At 60.6% G+C, this 13,100-nt stretch overlaps 1 protein-coding gene across 2 annotated transcripts in view; it reads right to left on the bottom strand.

The window, feature by feature from the left end:
* Positions 1-13,100, bottom strand: part of TCF7 (transcription factor 7) — a 35,007-nt gene that overhangs the window by 1,197 nt on the left and 20,710 nt on the right. The window contains exons 3-9 of one of the 2 annotated variants that reach the window (XM_045285401.1): positions 5,917-6,028; positions 5,156-5,243; positions 2,748-2,867; positions 2,191-2,353; positions 1,993-2,100; positions 1,006-1,054; positions 299-371 (exon numbers count right to left, since the gene is read on the bottom strand). In XM_045285401.1, coding sequence (XP_045141336.1) covers positions 299-371; positions 1,006-1,054; positions 1,993-2,100; positions 2,191-2,353; positions 2,748-2,867; positions 5,156-5,243; positions 5,917-6,028 — 713 coding nt within the window. The remainder of the gene's footprint in view (positions 1-298; positions 372-1,005; positions 1,055-1,992; positions 2,101-2,190; positions 2,354-2,747; positions 2,868-5,155; positions 5,244-5,916; positions 6,029-13,100) is intronic. The other variant, XM_004696614.2, reaches the window with a different exon arrangement.

Below are 13,100 nucleotides of genomic sequence, written 5' to 3' on the forward strand. Positions count from 1 at the left end.
GGGCACCAGAGCCAGCTGCTTCAGTCATCCTTTGCCTGTCTCCATTTCCACTGTATCTTGGGAGGGGAGATGGTCTTCCGTTCTAGAACATTCTGCTTCTCCCATTTCCATTCCTCCTCTTACCTAGGCCCGTCTTCTACTCCCAGCTGTGTACACTCCTGTTGTGAGAGGCCTGGGTCCCCAGGCTGCTGGGTATGCTACGGGGCTGGAAAGCCAGAGAGGGCTGTAGGCCCAGGAGAACCTGTGCAGAGTCAGGAAGCAGCTTGAAGCAAGAGAAGGGTGGTGGGGACAAACCCACCTGCAGGGACCACACCAATCCGTCTGCTGGTTGAGGCCAAAGCGAGCGCGGCATTTCTTAGGTGAGCCGGGGTCTGCTCAGGCATGCCAGAGGGGCAGAGGAGAGCAGAGGGCGAGCAGGCAGGCAGCAGGGCAGAGCAGGGCCCAGAAAGAAGAGGCAGCGTCAGTGTTCACCAGTCACAGACACCCCAACAGCCCAAAGGCAGAGCAGGCGAGTGTCGGGAAAGCTATCTCCCGCTGCCAGGAGAGGCAGTGGCAAGGGGGGAGGAGGGTAGGTAGGAAGCGGGGCCAGCAGAGCTGGGGATCATGGGGGATTCTGAGTTCCTCCAGCACCCAGAGGAAGGAGGCCTCCAAGGGGGTATGGGGTTCTAGGGACCTCGATACAAAGTTGGAACACTGCCAAGGAGAATGTGGGGGCTAGAAACACCTGAGCCTTTGCTCAGCTTCCAAGATGCCTGCTGCCCACGTCAGCACAGGGAAGCAGAGCACATCAGCTCCTCTCTAGCTTCTCTGGGATAAGCCCGCTGGAACGGGCTGGCAGGAGGGGCACACCCCAGCATGAACTAGCTTCTGCAGGTCTTCCCTGTGAGTCAGCAGGGATTCGGCTCCCTTATGGATCCTGGTCCAACCCACTACCCCTCCCTCTGGGTCAGAGCAGAGCTGCCCTTGAAGCGGGCTTGGGACCCAGCTGCTGAGAGCAGGCCTCACCTGTGTTGGATTCTTGATGCTTTTCCCTTGAGCGCCTTTTCTTCTTTCCCTGCAGGGGAGAGACTCTGATTGGAGGGGCAGTTGCTGTGACTCCAGCGAGGGGCAGAAGTGGCAGTAGTCTGCTTCTGAGACTCCTGCTGCTGCTTACCTTGAGCCCTGGTAATTCTTGCCAAGCTACCATGGGGTGCTTTGGGGGGCTCCCTCCCATCCCTGCTCTGTTTTGAACGGAAAGATGGAAATTCCGCCCCTCTGGCCATCCTTGTGGTCCTTTGTGGAAGTGTGTGCTGGGATGGGGAAGCAAGGTGCATGGCATTTCTACCTGGCTTGGCCTCTCCTGAGCTAGTCGGGAGTTAGAGGTTGGTATTCTCACCCCTATGCTAGTGGTTGCAGTATAAGGAAATTTCCAGTCTGTTAGTTGGGAATATCCCAGTAGTGTTAATCACTGAGCTGTAAAACACAGTGTAGACACAGAGCCAGGACAACAGACACTACCTGACTTCAGAGGCAGGTGGGCCTACTAGGCCAAGGAACCCCAGGGATTGCTGACTACTAGAAACTGAAATAGATGGACTCCCACCCCCACCCCACCCCAGCCACTTCCTGAGTTTAGCCCTAACACCAAGGGGCAAACTCATTCCCAGGGTGTAGCCAGCTGGGGTTGTGCCGAACTACGCCTTGTATTCTTCTCCCCCAGCTCAGGGCATCCCAGGGTGTAGGTCTGGGCTGCCTAGGTTCTGGCCCCATCCTGACCTCCCATCCATCAGCAACTGTCCCTTTCCCAGCAGGCCAACTCAATCCAGAGATGCTAATTAACGTGTGTCCTGAACAGGCGCAAAAGTGCTGATGGACCAAAGAACCCCAGGGGAGACCTTGGAGGCCCCCTCCCCCCTGCACCACCACCACTCCACTCTTCTGAGATTGTGACATGGCATGGCACCCTGAAGGTGTTCCCCCACCCCACCCCTTGCCATATCTCTGGCCACTTACGTAGTTGTCCCGAGCCGACCAGCCTGGATAGAGCTGCATGTGCAGCTGCCTCTCTTTGCGGGCTAGCTCATAATACTTGGCTTGCTCTTCCCGAGACAGCGCGTGCCACTGCAGCAGGGTAGGGAGACAGCACAGTGGCAGTCAGTTGGTGTGCCAGGGTGAAGGTGGTTGAGGTCATCCCCCTGCCCATGGCCTCACCCTGCGTCCTAGGATCTGGTTGATGGCCGCGCTTTCCTTGAGGGTGCACTCAGCAATGACCTTGGCTCGCATCTCCTTCATGTACAGCATGAAGGCATTGAGTGGCTTCTTGATGGTTGGCTTCTTTGTCTCCTTCTCCATTTTGGCCTCTGCCTGAGTCTTCCTGAGGGGGCATACCCACATCAAGCCTGCAGTGCCCAACTTATGCCACCCCCTCTAGTGTCTGAGGGAACCAGTTCTCAAAGAGGTAAGCAAAGAGCTCAGTGACTGGCATATGGGGTCTAGGGGACATTCGTGAGTAAGCCTGCAGCCCCTGCCCTGTTCCGACACCACCTGTCTTATTTCTTCTTGCTTTTGAGGATCAAAACAGAGTGGTCAGAGCTCAGAGACCCTTGATGGAGGTGGGTGGGGTGTCTACTGGGATCCCTGGAGCTCTGAGGCAGCTTTAGGCCCAGGGGAGGGGAGGACCTGGGCATGGACAGGCCCTGGAGCCCAGCCGGGAGTCCGATCTGTGGCATTCCTACACCTAACCACCCACTGTGGGCCATTTCACTCACAGGCCTCGGTCATAGGGCTGCAGCTCCTGCTTCCCTGAGGGGGGCACGATGGCCGGGTGGGGGATGGCTGCAGGGTGGCCAGGTACGCCCGAGCCTAGCATCAGGGATGGGTGGGTGAACCTGGAGGAGGAGGAGGAGGAGGAGGAGAAGAGTTGACCCGAGGGGTGCCAGGGTCAGTCTGCGCACACACCTGGAGGCCCCTGCATGGGACACAGGTGAACATGCGCTGACCTGCACACAGGTACACGGAGATACATACACAGACTGAGTCCCAGCATAGCACACAGACACGTTGCAGAAATCCGCACAGATGCCATCCGGGTGCTTACTACATAGCCCTCCCCCAGCTTCTGAAGTTCCCCTTCTCCTTACCTGCCACCCATACCTGTGGCTGCTGGGGCCACGAGACTCGCCTGCTTGCCCACCCCAGCCTGCCTCATGACAGCCAGAGTGACCTTTTGAAGACACCTGAAGCTTGTGGCTGTGCCCCCTGACATCTCCCATCCCATCTTAGTCCCTCGCTCAACCACTGCTCTTCCCTCTGCCCTCTCCCAGGGGAGGCCACCTTTTTTATGAAGCACTCTGATCCATCTGGTCACCCCATCACCAGATGACCCCACTTGGCCGCCCTGTCCCTGGTGCTTTGCTGGGCAGACTGGTGTGGACTCGGGCCTCCCAGGCTCTTGCTGGCTTTGCGCTCAGGCACAGGGCAAGGGGGGGCCTGCAGGATGACGCACGGACGAGTGGACGGACAACTAGCACAGGTTAAGCAGTGGTCTGGGCACGGCCTCATGTGGGCATTGAAGCCTGGGCAACAGGAAGCGGGTGCCTGGCTGCAGGGCAGGGGACTCACCTGGGGTAGGGGGCGCCAGGGGCTGCAGTGGGGGCAGGGAAGTGCTGTCTATATCCGCAGGAAGGGGACAGGGGGTAGAGAGGAGGGCTGGGCCTGTGATTGGGAGAGACAGCTGTTAGCAGTCTAGCTGCTGGCCAGACCGGTGGGGAAGGCTGCCCCAAAGTGAGGCCCCTTGGCCGTGGCTTGGACCACTCCAGGCTGGAGCTGGATCCATCCGAGGCAGTGTGTGCTGCAAGCATCTGCCACCAGGGGGCAATGTGGACTGCATCTGGTCCCTTCTGTGGCCCATGCTGAGGACCCAGCAGAACAGGCCCCAGGCCCCCTTCCAGCCCTGTAGCTCCCAGCAGTGGCAGCCTCCTGAGCACGCAGGATGATTCCTGCCCGAGGGTTTCGGCCCCCACTGCACACTGCCTGGAGACTCTGCCAGTTTCAACTAGTCTAGACCCTTCCAGAAGCTCTGAGGTCCCAGTTGGATGAAGCACCCTTCTGGGCTCCTTCAGTGTATGGCTCACAGTGCCTTATGAGTGCCTGGCTTCTGGCCCGGTGGTCAGGGACCTCTCAGTGCTTTCCTGGGTACCCAGAACACTGCCTGGCAGGGCTCAGGGCAGAGCTGGCCATTCTCTCCTGGCAGCGCTGTGCCGTGCCACCATCTCCCCTCCCCCCAGCCTAAAGTCCCCTTTCCAGTGCCTGGGGCTGACACCTCCTCTAGGTTCCCATCCATCTCTCTCTTTCTCTCCCTCTCAGACATCAGTTTTGGGCCTGGGAAGACTTTCAAGAAGGTGGGGCAGGATCCTGGCCTGGCCTACCCTAGTCGGCCCGAGCTCCGGGCTGCCCCATGGTGCTCTGATCCTGGGATGGGGAACTCAAGGGGGGAATCCTGACTTGTACTGTGGAACAATACCTGTGGAAGGGGAGCCTGGAAACAGGAGTGAGCTGGTACGATGCAGGGTGAGTGGAGAGGGTGGGAGGCTCCAGACTGGGCCTCTGGGTTTCCATGCCTTGCTGAGAAGTGGAACCTTCCTATTGGCAGAAGACTGCCACAGCCTAGAGGGCCTGGGACACACTATAGCCAGTGCACAAAAGGCCAAGGAGTTGCCAGGCTCTATTTTGGCAGGGACAGGCCCTGGTTGGCTTTTCTGGCCCAGCCTCAACAGACTATGTTAGGTCTGGCCCTCCAGCAGCTCAATCCAGGGCCCTACAAGCAGAATTGGTGGGACCTGTACCCTACAAGCAGAATTGGTGGGACCTGTACCCCTTGCACTAGTGAGCTCTGCAGCAGCGGCCTCCTGGTGGCCCTTCATGCTGTCCCTTCCCACTCAGACCCAACACCTTTCCCAGGGCCCTGTGGCTTCCTGAACAGCCCAGCATCTCCTCCATAGAGACAGGACCCAAGCCTGCCTTTCCAGGTAAAAGACAGCAAGCTACCTGGGGACGGTCCACGGGCCAAGGGGCCACTGTAGGATAGTGCTGCAAGCCGGAGGCAGGAAGGGGGGAATGGAGGGTCAGGTGTGGGTCAGAGCAGCATGCCACCCCCTTTCCATGGGCCCACACTCACCAGCTCACAGTGTGAGGGAGCTGTCCCATGCTGCCTGAGGTCAGAGAGTAGAAGCCAGAGAGGTCTGGGGTCTGCAAGGGCCTGTGGACTGCAATGGAGAGGGGCCACTTTTAGCCTGTGGGCCCTCCTTGGGCCGAGAAGATCCCATCCCCTTAACTAGAGGTCCTCAGGCTGGCAGGGCAGGACTGTCCCTGTGTTCCCTATGGGCCTAGTGTGATGGGGCCCCTTGGACAGGCAGGGGAGCCATGGGTAGAGGCTTGGATGACATGCCTACAGGCAGACCACGTGGCTGACTGGTGGGCAGTGCTGGGGTCATCAGAGAGGGGTCCACTGCAGTCTACAATCCGGGCTTCCCTTGGGATGGGAGGGATGCCTGGCCCATCTTAGCGCGAGACAGGCCCCTGCCGCCACCCGCATGTGTTGATCAAGCATGTCTCCCAGAGGCCAGTGAATTTCAGAATGACTCCACCTGAGGCTGAGTGAGTCAGCCAGCACAGCCACTACTTTCCATTTTCTGACTGCGGGCGGGCGGGGGCGGGGAGGCCCAGGGTTGAGCGTGTCGGCAGTGGAGGTGCCTGCTCCCCTGCTTCAAGTCCCTGTCCCAGCCCTCAGGCTCCCCAGCCCATCTTTCCGACTTCCTTATCTCTGGGCTGCTGGGTGACAGAGCTCCAGCTGTTAAAATGGGCCCAGGCACCTGGTCTCCTCAAAGTGAGGGATGAGGCCTCACCCACCGCCACCCCGAGCCCAGGCCCACACCCTACCTTGCTTCTGGCTGATGTCGGTGGGCGCAGGGCTGGGGTGTGGACTGCTGAAATGTTCGTAGAGAGGGGACAGTTGGGGGACTCCGTGAGGGGGCTGACTGGCCTTGTTGTGCTGAAAAGAAGAAGGGTGGGTGAGCATGGAAGAGAAGGGAAGAGAGGCCCCAAGTTGGGACTTTGGGGGTGGAGCAAAGCAGATCCACCATTAGCTATAAGTGGCCTGTCAGAACAAAGGGGTAGGGGGGACCTCTTGAGCGGCTCAGTGATGCCCACAGCCCCGCCTGCTGGACCTTTCTGTTTCCGTGGCTCACGGGCTGCTCCCCTGCCTAGAGTCACGAACACCACCCCACGCCCTGCGCCATGAGATTCCCACTGGTCACAGCCTCCACCAAGACCTGTGTTCTCCTCCCACTACCATCCGGGGGCGGGGGTGTCCCCCAAAACTCTCTGCCCTACCTTGGACCTCACAGGGTTGCTGACACAGGAAGGGCCTCCTCTTCCCAACTCAGGGGAGGTGGGGCTAGGTGGGGTGCGGTTCTTGCTCTGGGCCAACCAGCACGGCACCCCCACTTCCTGTTTCCCCAGCACGGCAGGACTCTTACTTTTCACACCAGGTGCTGGCTCTGTCCAGAGATGACTTGGTGAGCAAGCTGGGCAGGGGGCTCCTACGGAGCAGCAGGGCCAGCCTTGCAGCCCTTGGGCATGCAGCGGGCGTCCTACACAGCAGCCTGGCTGCCCACCCATGGGGTGCTGCTGCCCGGGCGCGCCAATGACTGACCTCTGCCCCGGGCACAGAAGGAACAGGATGGCTACAAGTTATCCAGACTGCTCAGTGTGTCTGTCTGGGCTTCCATGTCCTCTCCTGGGTAACAGGGTTGCTGACCCTTCACCCCCAGGTGTTGGGGTAAGGAAGCCTGGGGCAGGTGCCTTGGCTGTGGGGGCCCCGAGGAGGCTGGGGGTGAGCACTCCTATAGCTGAGGCATAGAGACTCCTACAGGGCACAGGCTCCCACAACTTCCCCACAGCCCTGTTCCCCACATTCTTGCCTTCAAGGGAGCCTGGGGCTAGGCCTCAGGCTGCACACCTTCCCCTTAGGTCTAGGGAAGGTATAGTCTGCGGCTCACCCACTGGTCCACCAGGAGGATCCTGACCTCTCGGGCGACCGAGCAGGCTGACTTTCCACCCTCTGCTCCACCAAGTTACGAATGTCTGCTTCCACGGGGTCGGGAGGGGTCCTTCCGGGCTGGCATGGGATTGGCACCCTCACCTGGTGGCCCCGGGGCAAGGCAGGGAAGCATTCTCACTGGCTGTCCACTGGGAGACTGCCCTCATCCAGGCCTGAGTGACACGACAGGGCACGCTGTTACTAGTGTCTCTGGGCTGCCCTTTGCTCCTGTAAAACTGAGGTGGTGCGGATCAGAAACAACGAGGAGCTCGAGGCCTCACGTGCCAGATAGTGAAGGAGGCACATCCCAAGTCCCTCCACAGGTCAGGAGGGGACCCTGAGAAATGCCACTGAGGGGCGCTCCCTTAGGCGCCCTGGCTCTGACGATGGACAGGTTTGCGGGGGAGCACAGGCATGCTGTCCCTGCCCTGTGCTGTGACTCTGCTCCCTGCTTTCAGAGGGTCCCAGGCTGCTTCACGGCCAGGCTGCCTGGGCGGGCTCTGTCCTATACCCCGCTCTGACGCCAGACAGGACTATATGGAAAGGAAGGGCCACGGGACTTTTCCAAGAATGCTCTGAAGACCTCTCTCGCCTGTAAGACACTAAGGTGGGTGAAGGGAAGTGGCAGGCAAGGAAGGTCAGCTCGGGACTGGACGTGCACACGTGCACCCGCAGGTGCCCAGTCCCCTCTATAGGCCATGTGAGGCACCGCACATTTTGCAAGCCCCAGGGGACAAGCAGGTGTCCCTCATTCTCCACTTAGACCTCCCCCGGCTCCTGCCTCATGTCTTGCTATCCCTGGCTCTCTCTTGGTCAGCTGGTGACCTTCCCCATTGCTGAGTTCAGCGGTCATTTCTCAACTTGAGACTGCCTTTGCTTAGCTCCCAGAACGCCCTTGGTTCTGGTGCCCGTCCTCCTCTTGCACCGAGCTGGCCCTCCGCCCCACCACCCTGGCTCCTAGGGTACTCTCTTCGGGGGCCCCCAGCTGGTAACACCTTCATCTGCTGTAGGAGCTTCAACCTGAGAGCCCCACAGAGGGACCCAGGGAGAGCGTTCACCCCACCTGCCGGGCCAGCTCCTGGGGAGAAGGCTATAATGGTCCTTGGGGCCCAGTCCTCCTGCCTTCAGCTGCTACAAGGGCTGGCCAGGCCTCACGGTGTCCAGGAAGTTTCCCCTCCATCACAGACTCTTGAGCGAGCCCTGCCCCTTAAAACTGTAGTCTAAAGCAGGAGGTAAGCCATCTGTGGCCAGGAAAGGCCAAAGAAGACACGAGACTGGCCCTGGACTCTACAGTGAGACAGACAGGGCCACGGGCAGCAAAGCCAAGGGAATTATCAACTTATTGTGGACAGTCTAAGCGCCTGCCTCGGAGAAGGCCCTACCATCCGGCTCCTGGCTCGTGAGACCGCAGGCCTGGCAGGCTGAGTGGGCAAGCCTTCGAAGCAGGGCTAGGGTCCAGGGACAGTCAGCCCTATAGTCTTCACTCAGCCCAGAGTTGGAGGGTCTCCATAGACAGTTTCTCAGTAAACCACTCCTCTCTGGGGAGGGCCTGCATTGCTCCTTGAGGCCTGCCTGGTTGCAGCACAACACAGGCTGGGCCCAGGAAACTGAGAGGTGGCCAGCCTACAACTCCTGGCCTGGCACGTATGTACATGATGGGAGCCAGGGGTGGGGGGTGGGAGGGAGTGGTGCAGTGGGCTCATCCTGCCCACCAGCCTCCCTGGGAACTGGAGAAAAGCCTCATTAAGTAGGCGTCTCCAGCCAAACCACAGAAGTGTGGGTGGGCACGGGTGGAGCAAAAGTCCACCGACAGCTGGAGGCCCTGTGGCGGCCAGGCTTCAGGGCAGGGCACTGAGGGGCTGGCCAGCCCTTCCCACGTCCATGCAGGCAGTCTCTCGGCCTGGTGGTGGTAGCCAGGGGGAACCGTCTGGCTCGCAGCCCAGCGCCCCACGCCCCCCTCAGCCTTCAGAACGTCCCGCTCCAGGGCCTCAGCACAAGGCTGTCCCAGGGCCAGGCTGCCCAGACAACAGGATGGGGTCGCCTGGGGCCTGGCATATCTATGGGTGACTGCACCACCCCTCCCCCTCCTCTGGATGGTGACCCTCCCTCAGGGAAGGAGGCAGGCCTGGTCTGATGGTTCCACCAGCCCCAGACATCTGGCACAACCTCATCTCTATCTTTGAGGCCAGGGTGCCAAGCACAAGGTGGGCACCCAGGAAGTGCTCCACACTTGGGGGATTGGATGAATGAGCAAATGAGCCTGCAGTAGAGCTGTGGCCTCTGCCTGTGGCTTCCACTGCCCGCCGCCAGGCCCTGCCACTCCAGGATGCACCAGAAGTCGGAGGCCTTCTCTGCGCCCTCCCCCTACCCAGTGACTTTGTCCAGCACCAGGCTGGCTGCCCTGTCACAGGGCTGGCTCACTCCCGGCTCAGGAAGGCCTTCCTGCTACAAGATCTGGCCACACGGCCTCAAGAGCTGCTGTCCCAAAGGTGGTCCTGCCTGGGAAGGCCTGGGGTGGGGACAGGTAGAGACGGGGACTCCTGAGGAAGGAAGGGCTGGTCTGCTCTGAAGTGGAGCTCGGGCCTGGCTGGGTGGCCCCCACTTCCTGCAGGTTCAGGTGAAAAATAAACACAGTCGGCGTTTTCCTGCAGTCTCTGCGGTCGCCGGCAGCCGTGTGTGCACTGCGCACCCTGGCCACCAGCAGCAGAGAAACTCCCTCGCCTCTGACGGTTGACTGAAAACCCCCAATTGCCTGAGACCCACAACACTTTCCCAGAGAAGAAAGTTGCCATTTCCTCTGGCTTCGAGAACCCAGAGGGGGGTGGGGTGGGGTGAGGTCTGCCCTGGCCCAGGGAGCTGTGGCCCTCCCAAGAACGCCTCTCCCCAGGGGGCTGTGCCAGGACACAGGGACACACAGACACGGACACACAGATGCACACACAGGCACAGCCAGTAGGATGCTCAGCGGGATCATCAGGATGTACTGACTGTGCTCCTACTGTGTGCTGGGCCCCTGACAGTGGCATCTGCTACTCATGGAGCTGAGCACCTCACAGAGCTTAGCCCAGGCCTTTTAGCAAGCTTGCTCCTATCCCTGTTGGACAGAAGAGGAGACAGGCGTAGGAAAGTGACAGAGCCAGGATTCACCTGCCACACTGCCACCCTCTTTTCTCCAGGGTTTCCAGAACACACTTCTCTGGCCCTGGTAGTGGAGGTTTGACCAGACCCTGCTTGCCTCCGTCACCCGGGGCCAGGCTGGACAGGCCAGTGTAGCTCTGGTCCACCTTTGCCCTGCTCACCCCCCAACAGCTCACAAGGCCTCATGGCTAGCTCCAGATATCCACCACGCCCTCCTTCCCCCCAAAGACTTCCAGCACTCCTGCTGCCTTTTCCCAGGCGGGCTCCTCATCCTAATCTCAGGCTACGCGTCACAGCCTTAGAAAGGCTGCCTCTGCTGTAGCCTGGCAGGCGGGGTATTGCCAGGTGCAGAGGTCAGCCCGGGAGTCCCAAGACTGCGTGCTGCTCTCGGCTCAGCAGACCTGCTCTAGGCATGTTTCATCAAGGCCTCTAGGGACCTCAGCGTGCCCCCACCCACTCATCTACCACCCAGCTAGGACTTGGAGTTCCTTGGGTGCCTGATGGCTGCTCCGGAGCTGGGAAGAGCCCTCAGGAGCAAGCCTAGAGGAGGAAAGGCAGTGGCAGGCCGCCCCGCAGCACCTCAGAGGCAGAGCTGACGGACGGGAAGGTGGGCTAGGTAAAAGGGCACTCTTTACATGCCAAGCGGGCCGAGGTTAGGATTGAGTGATGTAATTACCACAGGTGACAGCTGTTTCAAGGAAGGAAGGAAGGCACTCTCCTTCCCGCTGTACCCGTGGGGAAGGGCAGCTCCGTGAGGCTGGGAGCCCATGTGGCCGCAGTTCCTCAGCCCACGAAGGGGGCCTTGGTCTGGGCCCTGGAGTCCCCAGGAGGAGGCCAACCACACCCTTCTCTCGCCCCATCTCAGTCCAGCCTGGAGGGCCAGGTGGTGGTCTCAACCAGGAGTGCCCCGCCCCGCAACTTTGCTTGGCAGACCCTCATGCATCTCCCAGGCTTTCCGATCTGACAGGGTCCCCCACGTGGCGACCCTAGCCCCTGCAAGGAGAAAACCAGGAGAAAACTGGCCTTCCTCTGGACAGGTACAGGCCCACATGGGCCCCCACATCCTGGGGCAGGCGTTCAGTACTGACTGAGCTTCAGCTCACCACACGTGGCCCTGGGCCACCTCCCATGCACAGACCCACAGTGATCTGCTCAGAAAGCCCCGGGCTAGTTCTCATTTCTCGGCACTGCCAGGAGCCGGGCTTGTCAGCCCTCCCTCCCTCCCTCCACCCCCACCCTGGGTTCTAGATTCCATCCTCACCCTGGTTCATACCTCCAGGCCCTCTCCCAGCTCCAGGCCCACCAGCAGTCCACAGCTGGGCTCGGGCCGACCACTGTCAAGGGCCAGTGTGCTTCGTGCTGGGGTGGTGAAAGGAAGCTTCCTAACAGGAAGCAGGCCCTTCAGATCTTCCCAAGGGACTGGCCCCCATCGGTGGGTCCTAGGACCCCACTTCAGGAAGAGGGCCAGGCTGGAGCAGCCCTAGCCCCGCTCCGGGCCCAGGACACAGTGCTCTCTGGGGGACAGCCCACAGCCTCTTCCTCACTCACAGCGTGCTGGCCGGAAGCCCTGTGCCAGATGCCCAATGCAGGGCATGGAGCCGTGGCCGCGGGGCCAGTGGAGCTGCCCAGGTTGGAGGATGGCAAGGCCACAGCCGGTGGGCCAGGAGGCTTGGGGCTGCTGCCATGGTTGTAGCCAGGTGCTTGTCACCAGTCCACCGGCCACCTGGTTTCAACCTCAGCTAAGGGGGTCCCACCACGGCAGTGGTAAGGCCAGGGGTGCCTGTGCAAAGCCTTGGCAGACCACAGGCCTGTGCTCGGCTCGCCACCCCAAGTGGGGCCGCCAGCGGTCTCTCTGCATTCTTTTCCCTGCCCTTTCCTTCCCCGTTTGAGGCAAATGCCCCTCAGAACAGGATGTTTTCAGAGGCAAACATGGGCTTCCGGGAGCTGCTGCAGTTGAGCTGCTTGCCGGTGCTACCGACCCCGTTCAGGGATCTGCAGCAGGCCTGGCTGGGCAGCCCTGGAGGAAAACACCAAGGAGGGTGCCTAAGCAGCTTGCAGGAATGCCACCAACGCTAACCAAGCCATCTACTTCACTGCAGGCGAGGCCAACCAAGCAGAGAGGTTAGGTGCCTCCCCGAAGTGTGACAGCAAGCAGCACTCTTGGTTTGAGCCCAGCCCTTTGGGGTCCCAGGGAAGCCCAGGAACAAGCAGTACCAGGGTTCCCCCCAGCCTGCCAAGCCGGGCCAGCACCATTATTACTGGCCTTTCTTCCCGGAATAAGCGGACACGCAGCCTGGGTCTGACCTCGGCCCGGCCAACATGAAACACACTGTCCTGGAAGGGGGAGCTTGGGATCCCAGCCATCTGTGGGCAGAAGGAACCCTTGGAGCGCTCCCTCCGACAGGATCTAGCCACGAAATGGTGTGAGGGCTTCGAGGCACGCGGGGTGTCTCCGAGGGCACATCGCTGCCCGGAAGCCAGAGCAGAGAGATGCAGGGAGTGGGGCCTGTGAGATGGCCGGGAGAGAGGGTGATGGGAGTCTCAGACTGCACTCTTGCCTGGGTTTAGTCCAGCCAACCTCTGGGAAGCAAAAGCGAAGCAGAGGACATCCCAGGGGGAACGTCTGACCCTCATGACGACTGCCTGGGCTGCTCACTGGACTGGGGCCGATGCATGATCCCAGACAAGGGGTGGAGAGGGATCGCTGGAGCTCTGGCACCTGAGTGCACCCACCTTTTGTCAGTACCAGGAGGAGGCAGGGCTGCCGATGGACACAAAGGCCTCTGGGGGCCCTGCCCCCGCCCCCAGATGTGGTGAGAGGGGTTCACACAAAATCTCACCCCTGAAATAGAGGAAAGAGCTGGGAGGCAAAGGGCATTTATAG

Source organism: Echinops telfairi, unplaced genomic scaffold (assembly GCF_000313985.2).
Source record: "Echinops telfairi isolate 266 unplaced genomic scaffold, ASM31398v2 ScPeMD7_7469;HRSCAF=8507_1, whole genome shotgun sequence".
Taxonomy (NCBI): domain Eukaryota; kingdom Metazoa; phylum Chordata; class Mammalia; order Afrosoricida; family Tenrecidae; genus Echinops; species Echinops telfairi.